Consider the following 17,279-nt stretch of genomic DNA (forward strand, 5'->3'; position numbering starts at 1 on the left):
CGGGGCGGGCCCAGGCTGGGTGGGGTGGGTGTGCCTTTCTCCCGCTGGGCTTCCCTGCTGGGGGTGGGATGGAGATTTCCAAATGGAAAGATACCCATCCACCTACAAAGGTGAGGAAAGCGAGAGATGACTTTTAAAAGAATGCACGTGGTGCACCAGGCAGATGAAGAAGACAATGGCCCAGCTCTCCTAAGGAGCATCAGAACCGGCTCTGGACATTGTAGGCTCTTAAAATGGAAAAAAAAAAAAAAATAGGACCGCGCAAAGGAGGCCTAGACTCATGCTTCCACATATCTTAACCGTGGGAGGGAACCAGCACTATCACTGCCTCCATGAACAGCTGAAGAAAAAGAATAGCTATTATCTATGGAACACCTGCCATGAGCCAAGCACTGTGCTAAATGATTTAATAGATTAACGCATTCGAGTCTCATTTAAGAACCATGAAAGGGAAATACTTTTATTCCCACAATAGCTGAGAAACTTACAAGTAACCGCTGAAGAACTTTAAATCAGTGGGCTCTCCGACAGCATTCTATCCCGGAACTGAAGGTGGCACTGACAAGCGACCACCTAGTCTTCTTTCTGCCGCCCATGCAGCCGGCCTCTCTACTTCAAAGTTCCCTGTCTCCAGCATGGACTCGCAGGAGCACCATGACCATTAACTAGAGACCAACCGGGAAGGTGCACCACCCTACCTGCCTGCCCTAGCTACTGCTCAGGCCCACCTGACACCAGGGTGCTCCTTGTTCTCAGCTCTCCAGCTGGCCTCTTTCAAAATCCTTCCTGCTCACCCATCTCTCCTTCTCCACCAGGATCTTCTCACCTGCTGTTTGAGCTGCCTGGAATGTTCTTCCCTCCCCTCATTGCCGAGTTTACTCCTAGTTAACCTTCATGTCAGCTTAAGCCTCAGGCAAGAATCTCCTCACCTAATGAAGCCGGTCTCTATTGGTAGGATCTCGGAGCACCATGTATGCTATGGAATTATTTAATGTTTTCCTCATTAGACGGTAAGCTCCATGAAGGCAAGAATCATGTCTGGCTTTGCTCATCATTTCATTCCCTCCTCTTAACACAAAGCATGACATGCAGCATGCAATCCATAAACAGCTGTTGATTAAATAAATGAAAGCGTAACAATGTTATGGCAGCAGCATAAGTTTAGCTCAGTAAGATCCTTTTTAGCCAGTAAGATAAATAAGACCAAAGACATCATGTCTATCTTATTTATTCATCACTATGTCCCCAGTGCCTAGCCCTGTGCCAAGCAAATGAATATATATTGTCTTTTATAGGAACCAGCTGTCTTGCTATTCTTTCCAAAAACTCTATCGCCCGCACCATCTTTGGAAAATAGCAGCTCAGAAACAACTCTGTGCACCAGAGCAAAACAAGGTATGGGGGGGTCTGTGGTTCCTATGCAACGGGCACAAGTGTCTCGTGGGTTTTTTTAAGTTTTACTTATTTTATGCTGTCACTTGCTGGGCCGGGTGGACGTCAGAAAACCTAGAGACCAGGCGCACCTACCAGGAGCTGGGTTACTGGTTAAATCACTGAGCTCTCTTTCTGGATGGATAGTGTAAGTTAGGGATCTCTGACAATATTCCGGCAGTGTACCTCTCACGGAATACTATCAGCAGTAGAATGAAAGCCCAGCTGCTGAAGTCAGATAGTCTGAGTCCCTGACTCAGGAACCTTCAGCACACATGGCATTATGCAAGTGAGTCTCAGGGTTGCAGTGCCCTTATCTGTGATAGTGGAGATAATGCCTGCCTTACAGGGCTTCCATGAGGGTTCATCTGCTGGTACTTGTGAAACGTCTTCACACAGAAGGCTCATTAAATACTATTTTCCTGAGATTCTTTCCTTATACAATCATTTGCTGATGGGATTCAAAGCCATTTTCCTATCATGATGATCATAGAGCCCACGGTGGGAGAAAATGAGTTGTTATAATTGGAGTCTTGGAAGGCAGATTTTCTCTAGGTTTGTGTAAACTATGGTAGTCACATTTGGATATTTTTTAAACTGCCAGTTGTTGGACATCTACTCTGTGTCAGATACTGATCAAGGAGGGAAAACAACACACAGAAGAACAAATCAATGTTTCTGCCTTCACAGACCTTACATTCTAGCTGGGAGACAATAAACAAGTGTGTGTGTGTGTGTGTGTGTGTGTGTGTGTGTGTGTGTGTGTATTTGCAGGTGAATAAAATGTCATGTAAAGTGCTACAAAGAAAAATAAAGCAAGGAATTGAGAATGACCAAGGCTGCTGTTTTAAGTAGGCTAATCAAAGAAGCACTCTCTGAGGAGAGGACATTTGAAGTGACCTGAATGAAGTGAGGAATGGGGCCTGGAAACCTGAGGCGAGACTGTCCCGGGCAGAGAGAAATGAAATGGGATGTTCAGGACACATGGCTGAAGCAGACTGAGCAAGGGGGCAGTGACCGAGGTGCGGCCAGAGAGGCAGGCAGGGGCCGGGGCAGGAGGCCCTCCTGGGTCATCTCAAGGACACCAGGACTGTTTTAAACAGTAAAAGCTCACACTCAAGTTTTGTTTTATGATATCGCTCAGAGTCTTGCTATCAGGCAGAGCAGCACAATGACCACACCTAGATCATAGAGGCTAATAAAAGGCGTGGCTAATGTCTGGCCTTTGAAGTGTTGGAGGCGGTTGAGCTGTAATTTTATTTATGTGGGAACTACAGCACAGTGACTTGAAACAGGTACTCTAGTTCCCACATATCAAATTGCTGATGAGGACAGAACAAGATGGGAAAGGCTTCGGCTGCCCCATCTGGTGAGCTACTGATCACTGGGGTTGACTCAATTCATCTGACCTGACAAGGAATTGTGTGTTTTCCTTGTGTGTCCGTCCCTTGAGGACAAAGTGAAAGCCAGGCCTACCTTCCGGGCACAGAGATGTCCCACGTCTCCTCTGTTTTGCCGTCTCTCTGGTATTTCCTAGTGAACTGGCTAAGGTGAGTGGAAAGGCATGTGAGGTGTCAGGATTCAGGTGAACTGTTAGTCTCTGTCTTCCCCGGAGGTCACCCCCACGCCTAAGTGTATCTTTCCTCAGAAGCGGGGGCTACTGTGGCGCTTGGTGAAAGTTCTCTGTGGCGGAGGCCGGCAGCATGCCTTTTATCTGATGTTACAGTGACATTAAAATCAAGGGAGATGCCGCACCAAGAGGTAACAAGGGAATTCAAATCAGTTGTAGAAAACAGAAGCAGATGCCCAGAACTGACAGGCAGAGCGAGCCGAAGATTGAAAAATTAAGAACAAAGATTCAAAAGGACAAATAAATCTTGGATAAATATTGTAGACAGGTACTGTTGCCCACAGCTCCGTTTTATGTGCTTATTGAGGTGGCCAGCTGTGTTTAAAGGACCAGCAACGAAGGCTCACGACCATGTTTTGGGATCAGCCTTAGGTTCGTTTTTTGTTGTTGTTTTTGGGGTGTTTTTGTTACTGTTCTTGAGATCCCTGCGGGCTGAAGCTGAGGCTTCCTAACTACAAAGGTCTGCAATGGAATATTCAGGAGCTAGAGACCATGGTCAGCTACAGGGAGCACCTCCCATAAGCCAGGCAGCCTGGCAGAAAGAGGCATCTAAAAGGTACTCAGGCCACATCTGTAAATCCCCTTTTCCTGCAGAGCCTGGGAGAGCATGATGGCACCCCACTGTTACCTCCCTTTCAATCTCAGGTCCTACCTCCTGCTCCCTAGCTCCCTGTAGCTGGTGGCCCCATAGGAGTTAGAAAACCAGCCCAGCTGCATTACTAATTGAAACCACATGTCAGATTACCCTTCTCCATGGCCAGTTAGAAAGGAGATCCTCTCATTTTTTAAGTAACCTGTTTCTAGCTAAAGAGCCCTTTTGGAAACAAATAGAGTGAAGAAAATTAGCTCTTTGGGGGAAAGAAAATCAAATTTGAACCTCCATATTTGTAGAGAGCACCAGGGAAGGCACATGAGCTGATTGTCAGCTGAGTCCAATGGTGTCGACAGAGCCACGTCCTGGAAACATACCATGCCAGAGGCAGTTATGTTGTCAGCCTGACCCTTAGCTCAGGTGCCACGGGGTGGGTTTCATTATCTAAGTTCAGCCAGGTGCAAGGAACTGACGCAATTATCTGGGCTCAGCCAGGAGTGACAATTACAAAGAAGCTACAAGAATGAAGACTTGCAGCTTGATCTTTAACCATGATTTCACATAATTTCCTTTGTCTTATACTCTGATAAAACTTCCAGAAATCATACTGTATAAAATAAACGTGCTGCACCGACTTTGGGTCACTGTCTCTCCATCAGAGGGCAGCTGTCCCACTGGGTCCCAGCTTTCCCTACTGCCTCTGTCTGTCTGTCTCTTTCTTTTTCTCAATCCCCCGTTGCTCCTACTCAGGACTCATCATCTGCTCTCTAGCTGTGCTGGTCGCAGTCCAAAAGAGAGAAATACATATTACCCTCCCTCCCAAATCAAGTAGAATTCAGAATTAAACAACTTTTTTTAACCGATAAGAAATAAGGTAAATATAATTAATTATAATAATTAAGACACAAAATGGACAAGGACTCTATGGAAGAAATCATAAAGGGAAAAATCACATGTTGACTAAACAAAATTAAAAAATTCTATCTGCCAAAAAAAATGAAAAGTCTAATGACAAACTTGGAACATTCTTTTCAACAAATTTTAAAAGCAAGGGAATAATAATTTATACTCTCTCTGCCACTGTCTCTCTCTCTCTCTCTCTCTCTGTCCCTACATATTGGTTTAATTTATATATTATATAATCCTATATAATAAAAGTCTAATATGCAAATTGTCCCCTCAACTGGGAGTTCAACTGGGCCCCCTGTCCCCCAGCCCTGATCAGGGTGGGCCAACTGGACCCCACCTGTGCCCGAATTCGTGCACTGGGCCTCTAGTTTATTATAATGTAATAGATATATTTAATTTAATATACATTAAAAATCAATAAGAAAAATACCGGTACTTCAATAGAAAAATATGTGATACATTTACCCTTTGTATTAAAAGAACCATGTGAAAATGTGGACTTTTAACTCATCACATTGAAAAAGTTTTTTGTTTTAAGTTATCTATGCCCTGGGGACAATTTTATTTAATAGGCACTTTGATATGATGCAGGTGGGGTACATTTTGAAAGGACCCTTCTGGAAAGCAATTTGACAAGATCTACCAGGAGCCTTTAAGAAAATTCACATTTTTAACATAGTATTCTCACATATAGTAATCTATTGAAGATGTGATAAGACAAAAAATGCAAAAGAATGTTCATCTATGAAAATCAAATGTGTGGAAACTGCATCAACATGTAAATATAAAGGTCAAAAAAATTATAGTACATCCAGAGTATGAAACATCATGTAGTTAAATACAACATTACCAAAGTCTATTCAATAAGTTGGGGGAAATGCTCATGTTATAATAGAAAGAAAAAATAAAGATACAAGATTGAATAAAGAATATATTGCATGAATAGTAAATAGATGGAAGGAAGTACACTGAGGCAATGACAGCCGTTCTCTACGGGTGATTTTTTTTTTTCTTCCTTATTCATTTCTCTATTTTCCACCTTTTCTACCATGAGCTGTGTTCCCTTTAAGAGCCTCAGGCTCCTCAGCCCTGTGCCCAGGAAGACACTTAAAATCTACTGCATTTTGATCCTGAGGAAGGTAGTTTATAAACTGATTCCAACATGGATGTAATCCAACAAGGGAACACAATGTCAAAAAGCTCATTCCTGGCCTGTGCTCCTCAAGCACATTTCTAGACTAAAAAGTTTAGGGTGAAGGTTCAATTGCTAAAGCAATAAAATTTTTCTGAGAAAATGTTCACATAATTATTCTTTAAATCAGCCTGTGGTGCCGAAGAACTGATACTTTTTAAGTGGCTTTTTTGAATTTTCTTTTCCCTCCTTCATAGCACATTCCTTGGATTAGAGGGGGAAAACCCAGGAAGCCAAAAATCTCTAGGGATTTATTTGAGGATCACTTACCCAGGGCTTTGCATTTCTCCCTGGGCTGCAGGGCAGGTGAGCCAAGACAGAGGGGGTGACTCAGCAGTTTAGGGGCTGGGGGAGGCTGTCTCCATGCTGGAGCTCGGTTGTTTGCATCTACTGAAAAACTAGTGTGTGCGTGTGCACTGGCAGGGCTTGGGGCATTTAGCAGCACATGTCCAGAGACCCCCATATCTCTGCCCGAGCCCCACGCTGAGGATCTATCTCCTCCTGCAGCCCCCGAACTCCTCTTGCAGGCTCTGTCCTGGACCTGTTTCACGTGGCCTGTGAGCCAGTGACCTTCATCGGGTCCTTACGGGCTGAAAATAGCTTCTGCAACTGCTGCTTTTCCAAGATGCTCAAAGGAGAATAGGGACAACAATGGGTCTCGGATGAGAATGACAAATCTCTCTCAGCATTCAGTCTGAGGACCGGGGTAGCATGGGAATCACCTGGGGACCTTCCAAAATCATCTTTCTGTTCCCTGCCCACCCACTGCCTCTGACTCTGGAGGCAGTGAGACCAGTGTACTTCACTCGTTATGAATAGCTGGAAAGGAGCAAAGGGGAGGCCAGATGATACAGGCTTGCCATTTGTGCCAGGGCGCTGCAGCTTAACACTCCCCGAGCCTGTTCCCAAAGAACCTGGAGGAAGGGACCGGACAAAGGAAGAATAAACGCATGCTCCCGATTACTCTGTGGTTCTAATTGCTCTTAACACAAGGAGCCACCCAAACATCCTAGCCAGAGGTGGGGCTAATGTTTCAGGGTCTCCTGCGAGGCTGGGAGCCCAGTGGAGAGACTCGGGGATTAAAACCCAAATGAAGAACAGACCCTCCTGACTCACACGTGCCATTGTGACAGCAAGATGGCTGTAACTTACGGGAGTGACGGAGCAGAGCGTTTACAAACCACTTCCTGACATGGGAGGAGAAGGTAATAATCAAACAGACCAGATCAGGATTGTAGGGACTGGGGTAGCCTGCAACCCCGAGCCCCACCCCCATGAGGAATCTGGGACTCAGCATAGCCAGATCTTCTAATTTTTCAAAAAATGGCAGAAGTTCAGATGCTACCTTTATCTCTGTTAATGCTCGAAACTGATTTTACAAAGAGGAGACAGTTGCATGTGCCAAACAAAACAGGTCTGGAAACTGGATTCCTCCCACCTGCTGCCAGTTAGGAGCCTCTGAGCCCTCACCTTTAAGCCCTCAAGGACACACTTGCTACAGATAAAGTATTTCCCTGACAATCAGGCTGCAGATGGAATTCTTCCCCCTCAATTCAGGGGAAAGTGCACTGGGCTAGAGTGGATCGGATCTAGCTAGCCAGGCCTCTGTCTTCTGTCTCTCTCAGAGGAAAGGTGAGTCCTGTCGAAAGCTTCCCTCCCCGACCCCGTTCTAGCCACTGCTCTGTTTATTTGGCACTAACCGGGGAAGAAGCAGGAGAACCCTTTCCGGAACTTTAGCCGATGCAGATCGGAAGGTTCTGAACTGGATTATTCCCTCTCACTCCCATCCTGTAACACAGTTCAATTTTCAAATGCACTGAAGCATGAAACTGAACTGTGTAGTTAAACCCCTGTTCCACCCTCCTGGGTTTTGGACCAACCCTGGGGCTACGCAGCTGTATTTACTCTTCCTGTGTGTCCTATGGGGAGCAAGCCGGGGGTGAGTGGGCCTACAGTAAACTCACGGCGATGGAAAACAACAAGCATTCCTCCACACAATGGCCAGTGCCAGCAGCACCGATTTTCTTTTTCTTTTTTTAAATATATTTTCATTGATTTCAGAGAGGAAGGGAGGGGGAGAAAGATATAGAAACATCAATGATGAGAGAGAGTCATTGATCAGCTGCCTCCTGCACGCCCCACACTGGGGATCGAGCCCGCAAACCCAGGTATGTGCCCTGACCTAGAATCAAACCGTGACATCCTGGTTCATAGGTCGACGCTCAACCCCAGAGCCACGCCAGCCCGGCACAGATTCTTAATTTAAAGTGTAATCTTCTGTTAACTGTGACGGCGTTCCCAGGAGCCGAGACTCAATCAAACCTACGCATTGGTTCTGATATTAAGGAAGATGCCTTGTTCTGAAAATTAGATACCGTGTCTTGGCAAACCCTGGCATCCTAAATCCTGAGCCTCCCTCCCTGCAGTCTTCGAGCTCTTTCTACCCAGGCTCAGACACAGTGGCCAAGTAGCCGCAGGGAGCCAGCAGGAGAGATTAAATTTGTTTTTTTGTGAAAACTAAAGAGAAGCCTCTACCGTCCACCTTGCCGAGACCTGACAAGGAGTCTCTGGGGTCAGACTAAAAGGAGCTGCCCTGAAAGAATCCTCGGCGTGCTACCTGCATCCCTGCCCACCCCCATTATGTTTACCTAGGGGCAGATTTTTTTTCCCTCTTTATCAGCCTTTTAAGAAACCATACATAGATTCCCAGTTGACATTCATACTCTCTGGTTATGTCAACCCCAGTTCTTCCTTCCAGAGACGCCATCCTGGCTGTAGAGATAAAGATCAACAAATACCACATTCTTTCCAACCAGTCCACCATAAATTATGGCTAGATCGAGCATGTCGGCCTTCTGGTTTTCTCCAGAATAAAGGTATGTCCTGGCCTCACAGGTGATTCAGCTGGGTTTCCTGCTGACACACACAGGAAAATGTGCCCCTCTATGTTGCCGGCCCCTTCCTGGGGACGGTGTTGGGCCTTTGAAGCTTAACACTCACACTTGCTGAGCCTAAAGCCTGTGTTGTGGTGTTTTACGTGTTTCTGTTTTCACCGGGCAAGCTTCAGTGTCCTTTTTGTGTTGGCTTTTAAAAAAAGAAATTATTGTTTATTTTTAAACTGTAATGCCCGTGGCCTGTGACCCTGAGAGGATTTGACAATTATTTGTGCTCTTAAAAAAAGTTTCTTAAAGCTTGGGGAAGTAGGGAGGAAAGCGAGAAACCATGAGAATGAAAGAATAACTTTGTTCAAGTCATTTATCTTCTGTCTTCTCTCTCTCACAAAACTAACTCCCAATTAATTGATGATTTGGACTCTGCCTGCCTGTGGGTTAACCATACCCCTCCTCATCTCTCTCTCCTCTCTTTGCTGCCAAGTTTTTGTTGTTGTTGTTATCTCTGCCACAGGGGAGGGCAGAGAAAAAAAAACCTCAAATTAGTTCTCTTTTATTGTACCAGGGAGAGTAGTGGGGTCCAATTCTTATCTCGTCCTTCCTAGAACAAACAGCGGGCTCAGTTCTCTCCTCTCCCGAGAGCACACCTTGCTGAGAGCGCTTTGGGTGCTTCTGTGAGGAAACTTCCTTGAGCGAACTGCTTGCTAGAGTGAGTCAGGACTCCAAGGTCGCTGGGCTCAGTGGGCCGGACAAGTTCTTTTGAGGCCATCAAGCCATTGACTGTATGGGGGGAAGTTCCAGAGGGAGAGGGGAAGTGAGTGAAACTCCACTGTTTGGGGCCGGGAGAAGGGAAGAGAAGCCGTTATGAGTGCCAGGCAGGCCTGGGTGGGCAGATGTAGGGGGGCAGGGCTTCCTGAACTTGACCGCATATAGGAACTTCCCGGATCTGGGTCTGAAGGCCTGGGGTAGGAGAGATCCTGCATTTGTGACAGGCTCCCTAATAATGCTGGGGCTGCCTTGACCATGCTGGTTAACCACACTTTGTGAGGCAAAATGGTAGAGTATTTTGAAAGCTAGAGACAGCAGGCGAGGTGAGGGGCAGGAGAGAGCAGGCAAAGCAGTCTGCACTCCCCAGGAAGGCAACAGATGGATCGTCTTACAGGGAGGCAGCCAAGAGTAGAACCAGACAACCCCTCCCCTGCACCCTCCCTCCCCCGTGGTGGATGGATCTGGGTTCAAATCCGGACCCTGTCACTAATTTACTGTGTGACCTAAGGAACTTATTTCAACCCTCTGAGCCGTAGTTTCTTCATCTGTAAAAACAAGAGTGTTAAAACCCCCTTGGGCCACTTCACGGGCTTACTCTAAGGATTAGATGAAATAAATATGAGAAAGCTTTTTTAGATGCCAAAGCACTTTGCAAATGTAATCTATGATTATGTCGTAACATTGCAAAGTTTCACCCGTATATGAGTAATAGCCACATCTAACCACATTTCTCAGAGGACTGGGTGAGGGTGCAGAGGAGCAGCTCCTGTCTGTCTCATCTCGCCTCTCTCTCTCTCTCTCTCTCTCTCTCTCTCTCTCACACACACACACACACACACACACACACACACACACCCTAGTCCTTGCCCCATGTCTTTCCCATCTCTCTGGCTCAAGATCAATCATTTTGCTTGTTTAATGGACGATCATTCCTTTTTAAAAGAATGCAGAACCCGTTTGTGTTGATGGAAACTCTTTTCTATTTTGGACTATCTCACATTTCACCTACACTCGGGCAGAATTGTTGATTTTCCTGTTTGACATGGAACCAGAGGCCCTTTCTTTAGGGAACTCCGATGGGGAGGCTGCAAAGACTGTTGCAGGTGCCTTCCCCTGAAAAGAGGGCTCATTTCCCCTCAAGTTTGACAGAGAGTGTGATCGTGTCCCTCCCACTAGGCTCAGTACGTTCCCTACTGTGTCTCCATGACCTTGATCATCCAGGGGAGCGGAGGGCGGCGGGGGAGGGAATCCTGGCAAATGAAAATTTCTGTTTAACTCACTGTTATTTCTAGAGAATATGCAACTTCCCCCATTCTTGTCATTAAAAATCTCTCTAAACAGCTCTCTGATTTACTACCCAAACAATGAAAGCTTTTTGAAGATTAGGATTTTGTAACATCTGAGTCATCATCCTGAATATCATCACTGATTATACAGTGATGCTGAGATGTAGATGACTGTAGACAGGTTGGTTTTTTACCTAAAGCCCAACTTTTTCTCCTCTATGTGTAACATGTACCAGGCAAGCAGTATGACACATGCTTAACAAGCATTACCTTATTTAATCCTCAAAACACCAACCAATCACAACAAAAGAAAAAACCTTTGAGGTGATTTGTTATTAACCCACTTTTACTCGTATACTTTATGGATAGATTAGCTTTATATAGAACTAGAGGCCCAGCACGTGAAATTGCACACAGTAGCCTGCCTCTCTCAAAGCCCCGCCCACCAGCCCACCGCTGCTTGCCATGCTCGCTACCCTGCCTGCCTACCGCCCGCCTTGCTGTGATTGGAGCCTGTGGGCCATGGGGGAGGGACCAAGAGGGGCTCAATGCACCTCATGGTGACCGGTCATTTGGTCGTCACGGACACTGGCTTTATATATAGAGAGATTGTTAGGCTTTAAATAATTTTCTTCCAACATCTTTTAAAATCCTCACCTGAGGACATGTTTACTGATTTTAGATAGAGAGAAGGAGGGAAGGAGGGAAGGAGAAAGAGAGAGACACATCCATGTGAGAGAGAAACATCAATCAGTTGTCTCCTACACACACCCTGACTGGGGATCCAACCCACAACCTTTTGGTGTAAGGGATGGAGCTCCAACCAACTGAGCCACCCAGCCAGGGACCTACTTTTATTGAAGAGGAAACTGAAGCTCAAAGAAACGACATAATTTACCAAAGGCCACGCCCACAATAAATGGCTGTGGTAGGACTTGAAGGTAAGTCTGTGTGGTAAGCAAAATAATAAGGATGTCCACACTTTCAACCCAGAACCTGTGACTATTTGACTTACTTGACAAAAGGGCTTTGCAGATGTGCTTAAATGAAGGACCTGGAGATGGGGCGATTATGGGGTTATCTGGATGGGCTCAATATAAACACAAGGGTCTTTATAAGAAAAAGTGGGAGGCGGGAGAATCAGAAAAGTGATGATGGAAGCACAGATCGGCGGATGTGGGGCCACAAGCCAAGGAAACAGACAGCCCCTTGGAGCTGGAAAGGCAAGGAAGTGGAGTCCCCCAGGACCTCCAGAAGGAACACGGCCCAGCCAGGCCATCTTGGACTTCTGACCTCCATTACTGTCAGTTATAAATGTGGGTTGACTTATGTCACTAAATTTGTGGTGATTTCTTACAGCAGAAATAGGAAACTAATACACCTACTGATATGAGAAGTAATGGGGTGGTGGGGGAGGGAAGAGTCTGGTTTTGTCTATGAGTCATATATATGTTGCTGTTAGACATTTCCATATAGATTTAGGGAATCAAACATTTTTTAATGCTCAGAGCCTGAACTCTTAACGACTGAGCTGATGGCCTTTCCCCACCTGTGTTCCCCAAAGCCCCTCATTGTTTGAAGGTTGTTTGTAGCTAGAATTCTGATTTAATAGGGATTGCTACATAGAGGCCTACAAAGTTTATTTGTATTGGAAATTATTGGTGAGACTACTTAGAATACCACCTTTCCAAGAGTGAATAGTGTGGACGGGTTTACAGGGGTATCCATTTGAGTGCAGGTGGTGCCAGAAAGAGAAGCCGGGACCCACCTGACTAACCATGGTCAGAAGGGGCCATTCTGACCTCCCAGAGAAAATGAATGGAGAAGCCTTTCTGAGCTTCAGTCTTGCAATCAGGTGGCCATAGCCTGTGGGGAGCGGAAGGGACTCCTGAGATGATTCAGCCCCTTCATTTTCCAGATGAGGAACGTGGTCCCAGGGAGGAGAACTGACCGTCTAAGACACACAGTGAGTCCTGGGCCAGAACCAGGACCCAGATCGGGACTCTGATCCCTGTTTCCCTGCTCCACCTGCTTCCCTCCTCTTGGCACTTGGTGTGTTTTGTGTTCACTAATTGGGCATTTCACATAAACAAGGTCATGGTTTTGGTTTGGTCACTGAAGGTGATATTTGTTGACACTCTCTCAGATCACCAAGAAATGTTCACACTTGGCCAAGAAAACCCCTGCTGCTATAACAAGTTTATTCAGAGCCACAAGCTTATTCAGAACCACCCCCAAGTGCTATAACATAAATCATTCTGTTGCAGCTCATCTTTGGCATGTCAGTGGCAAACTTAATCATCTGCCTGTTGGGGCATATATAAATTCACCCAAATTTTGACACAAGATAAACGAAACTAGGCCAAACTAGGTCAGTCCTTTACCCAAGCCTCCAAACGTACACACAAAGGCTTGGAATGAATGAACCCAGAGACCCAGGATATCCATCTGGGCTTGTGGATTCCAACCCAGCCCCCTACACACACACACACACACACACACACACAGCCCAGCCCCCTACACACACACACACACTGCATACCTGGTGACCACAGATATACTTAATTCTTTCTAATCTGCTTTCCAAAATATGAGTTCATTTTTAATTTACTTGAGTGCTTACTATGTGCCAGGCATTGATCTAGGTACTGGGAATACATAATGAATAGATCGCAGTTCCTGGCTGGGTGGAGGAACTCCCACTCTAGTTGGGAGCCCTTGGAAATTTGACCAATGAGGGAACAGAGCCAGGGTGCTTAAGTAGTAGGCCCAAGGAGACACAGCCTGCTGTTTGTTCTCTGAGCAGACTACAGCCCAGGTCTCTTCCCCTTCAAGCTTTGTGGACTAGTGGAATCTGTGGATGGGCTGCATCAGAATTTCCTGGGGTTCTTGTTTAAAATATGGAATTTTCTGGCCTTCGGAGAGGGAGGTTAGGGTATTGGGAGGAAGCGTATGGCTGGAGAATCTGAACGTTTAATGAGCTCCTCTGGTGACTGATATACAACTGTAAACCTCTGAGTAGATCCAGTTGTCAATGGGTCTCCACCCATCTGTATGTAAAAATTAGCTGAAGCATTTAAAAAAACCATATCATTTCCTGGGCCTGATCCCAGAGATATATGCATTCAATTAATCTGGGTGGTGCCCAGGCAATTACGTAATTTTGGGAAGTTGCCCACATGATTCTAATGTGCAGAGTTGGAAACACACAATCCTGTGAACAGTGGTAATACTAGATCCCAAAGTCAGAGTAACCGCCCCCAAGTAAATCAACCTATTTTTCTGGCTGTACCCTAGCTTGCAGGCTCCCAGGAGGAAGTAGAGAGCGTAGGGGAGAATGGAGAAGGAACGAGGAGCAAGGTTGGGTCCCCTGACAACCCAGGGCTTTGGATCAGCAACCTCATCCACAGATCAGTGAGAAAGGAACTGCCCAAACCCTGGCATCCTCCCCAAATGACTTATACCAAAGACCCTACCATGCTCCCTCCTTGAGGCCCCTCAGGAGACGCCTCACCGTGCTGGTATCAGGCAAAGCCTTTGGAGTGGCTCCATGTTATGACATAGCTGACAGCCCTGACCCATGACCTATTTAAAACCACAGACCTTTTACTTAAGCCACAGTAAATTTCCACCACTCACCCCACCCAGCTCGAAGTCTGTTCTAGATATGGCCGCATCCTGGCCTGAGAACAGAGCATGCTGTCCATCTGGACCCTGCTGATGCCAGCTCCATCCCAGAGCCCCCACCGTAACCTGCTTTATCAGCCCAGCCAGAGGCAGCGGCACGTCATCCCTTGTTATTCGTAGCCTTACGTGAGATCCCTTGGAGATCTGCCCATTTCACAATCCATTCATCCATTCATTCATTCATTCATTCATTCCCTCTCCCATTCATTCACCAAGTATTTCTTGAGCACTTAGCACTAGACTATACACTATGATGTGCAGTAGAGGGTTACAAAGTTAGAAGCTATAGTCCCCATGGAGATGTCTAAGCACCTGCTACTAATGTTTTGGGTGCCCAGGAAAAGTCAAGACCCAAAGAAATGTCCCTGCCCTGACAGAATGCACAGACCAGAGCAGAAAAAGATGAGTGAGTGAAGGACCTTGCCCTCGGATGGTAAATGGGACTCGCCAGGGGAACAATGAGGGGGCCCACATCTAATTAGGGCTGGGAGAGTGACCATGGGTTATCAGGGAGGGCTATCTAGTGGTTTGAAGGACTCTGAGTCAGTGTCTGGAACCCAGGCAAGGGGAAGTAAAAATGGCAAGGGATGACGCCATGTTTGTGCACAAATGTGATTATGTTATGTGTTCAAATGCTGAGAAGTGCCAATGAGAGGAACAGATAAAGCATGGTAGGAGCTCCCAGGAGGGTGAGGTCACATGGAACTGGCCCTAAGGATGAAAAGGACTCAGGCATGTAGAGAAGGACCAGACAAGGTATTTCAGGGCTCCCGGAGCACCTGAAAGACTGGACTCACTCCACCGCTCCCATCCTCTGTGCTTGCCGCACGCAGTGCCACTCGTTCTTCTAATCTACTGGGGATTCCCATCGCCTGAGCTCATGCTTCTAGCCCACAGCTGCCTTCGATTGCCCACCCTCCGGTCTTGAGCTCAAGAGTCTGAGTTGAAAGCAAAGTTCCCTAAAGAGATACTCAAAAGTTTAAAAAGGGTAAAATTGTGGGACAATAGGAACACTGGGGAGCTGTTCAAATCATGTCATGCGAAATGGCCCTCTTCACCCTCACTGTGGCCTTGAGATCAGAGAAATCATGGCACAGACTTTCCCAGCTCAACATCAAGTGGACACACACAGTAGAATTGGGAAGGGAAGAGGAGCGGGGAGAAGGGGAAGGGAAGGGTGGGGGAGGGGGAATGAGAAGGGGAGAGGGAATGGGAAAGAGAAGGGGAGGGGGAAGAGAAGGGAAGGAGAGGGAAGGGACATAGCAAACCTACATTCACTTCACTGTGTGAGACTGGGCTGGTTCCAAGCTGTGGTTTCTTCTACACACCAAGGCTGGGAGTTCACCATGTCCCTACTGTGTGCCGGACTCGGCCCTAGACCCTCCCACAGACACGAAATCACTTCACATTTCCAATAACATAACCCTGAGAGGTGGACGTTCCACCGAATGGATGAGGAGCATGAGGCCCAGAGAAGCTTAGTAACCAATTTCTACGGCATGTCTGGCCAGAGGCAGATCTGAGGCTTGAATCTAAGCCTCTGCCTCCAACTTGTGTCTTCTCTCTTCCTTTGCTTCTTTTTCATTTTGCTTCCTCTTTTCCCCAAGGAAAAATAAACTATCAGGGAGGGGAAAAATCAGTTAATAACTCAAAGTACTATCCCAGGATGTCCTTATGGGCTGTGCTGGGTTTGAGTAAGAATGGGACATCTCGGGAGGGTGTAAGACGGAGTCTTTACAATTGTACTTCCTGATTTTTTACTTTTTTTTTTTTTTTTTGGGGCCTTTTCCTTTTTCATTAGTCAGAAGGAAATCCTCTGGAAACAGTATCTTCTCTGTTCTAAACAGGCCTTCATGGAGCTTGGTCATCTGGCAAAGATGCCAGTTTGTTTTTGTGAATTCTGGGAGCTCTTGCTACCCTCTTGGGAATGCCTCGCTCTTTTCATCTTTCAAGCATTTCCCACCCCTCATACCATTTAAATCTCCTAAGGGTTGTATGGGAATAGTTAGGGGAAGTTATGATCTCCATTTTACAGATAAGCAAAAACATGCTCAGAGGAATTTAGTGACTTATCTCAAAGTCATGCACCCTTGACCTTGAGGGAAAATAAGAAAGGACTGTTCGACTCCCAGTTTCTTTCCCCTGGCTTAGGAATGGCAAACGGGGATATAGAACTTTCACTGAGAGAAGGATTATGAAGCTGGGTTCAGGCTCAATGGAAGAGACCTGCAGTCAATTAGCAATGTCTGCCATGGGCAGGGAAAGAGTTAAAGGGAGACACTATCCTGACTTGTAATAACTATTTCAAAGCCTTATGTTGTGTCTTACCTTAATGAAGAACTATGTTAATTCCATTAGCCTGGCACATAGTCGATGCTCAGTACAGAGAGCTATGATCATCTATGGAGTGACTACTATACCTCAGGCCCTGGGCTAGGCGACAGAGCCACATTTACCACCATTCAACTTGATCACAGATATACATCCAGATTCAGCTAAATTAACTTGGTGAGCTGTTGACACTCCCAATTCTTCTAACCAAATCGGTGGTGTTTTCCCCAACACCCACAGACACTGTAGCTCTCTGGACGCCATCTGGGTGCCCAACAATTCAATTCCATTCTGACACTAACTACCCAGAGTTAGCGGAGACCCCAAAGGTTAAGGGCTCAGTCCTATAACACTGCCTCCACATAAGACACCAGCCACAAGTCCCAGGTTGCCACCGGCACTTCTGACGGACTGGCTATAGTGTGGGGTCCCATGACCCCCTCCTCTGGTTTGATCATTTACCAGAATAGCTCACAGAAGTCAGAAAAACACTTAACTCGCATTTACTAGTTTTTAAAATAAGGGATACAACGCCAGAATAGCCAAACAGAAGAGATTGTGT

The 17,279-nt window shown here is 46.3% G+C and overlaps 1 protein-coding gene across 1 annotated transcript in view; it reads right to left on the bottom strand.

Annotated features, from left to right (window-relative positions):
* Positions 1 to 6,044, bottom strand: part of ERMP1 (endoplasmic reticulum metallopeptidase 1) — a 40,015-nt gene extending 33,971 nt beyond the window's left edge. Inside the window, exon 1 of the mRNA XM_014535700.1 lies at positions 6,025 to 6,044. Coding sequence (XP_014391186.1) covers positions 6,025 to 6,038 — 14 coding nt within the window. The 5' untranslated portion in view covers positions 6,039 to 6,044. The remainder of the gene's footprint in view (positions 1 to 6,024) is intronic.
* Between the last annotated feature and the right edge of the window lie 11,235 nt (positions 6,045 to 17,279).

Source organism: Myotis brandtii, unplaced genomic scaffold (genome assembly GCF_000412655.1).
Source record: "Myotis brandtii unplaced genomic scaffold, ASM41265v1 scaffold149, whole genome shotgun sequence".
In the NCBI taxonomy this organism is placed as follows: Eukaryota; Metazoa; Chordata; class Mammalia; order Chiroptera; family Vespertilionidae; genus Myotis; species Myotis brandtii.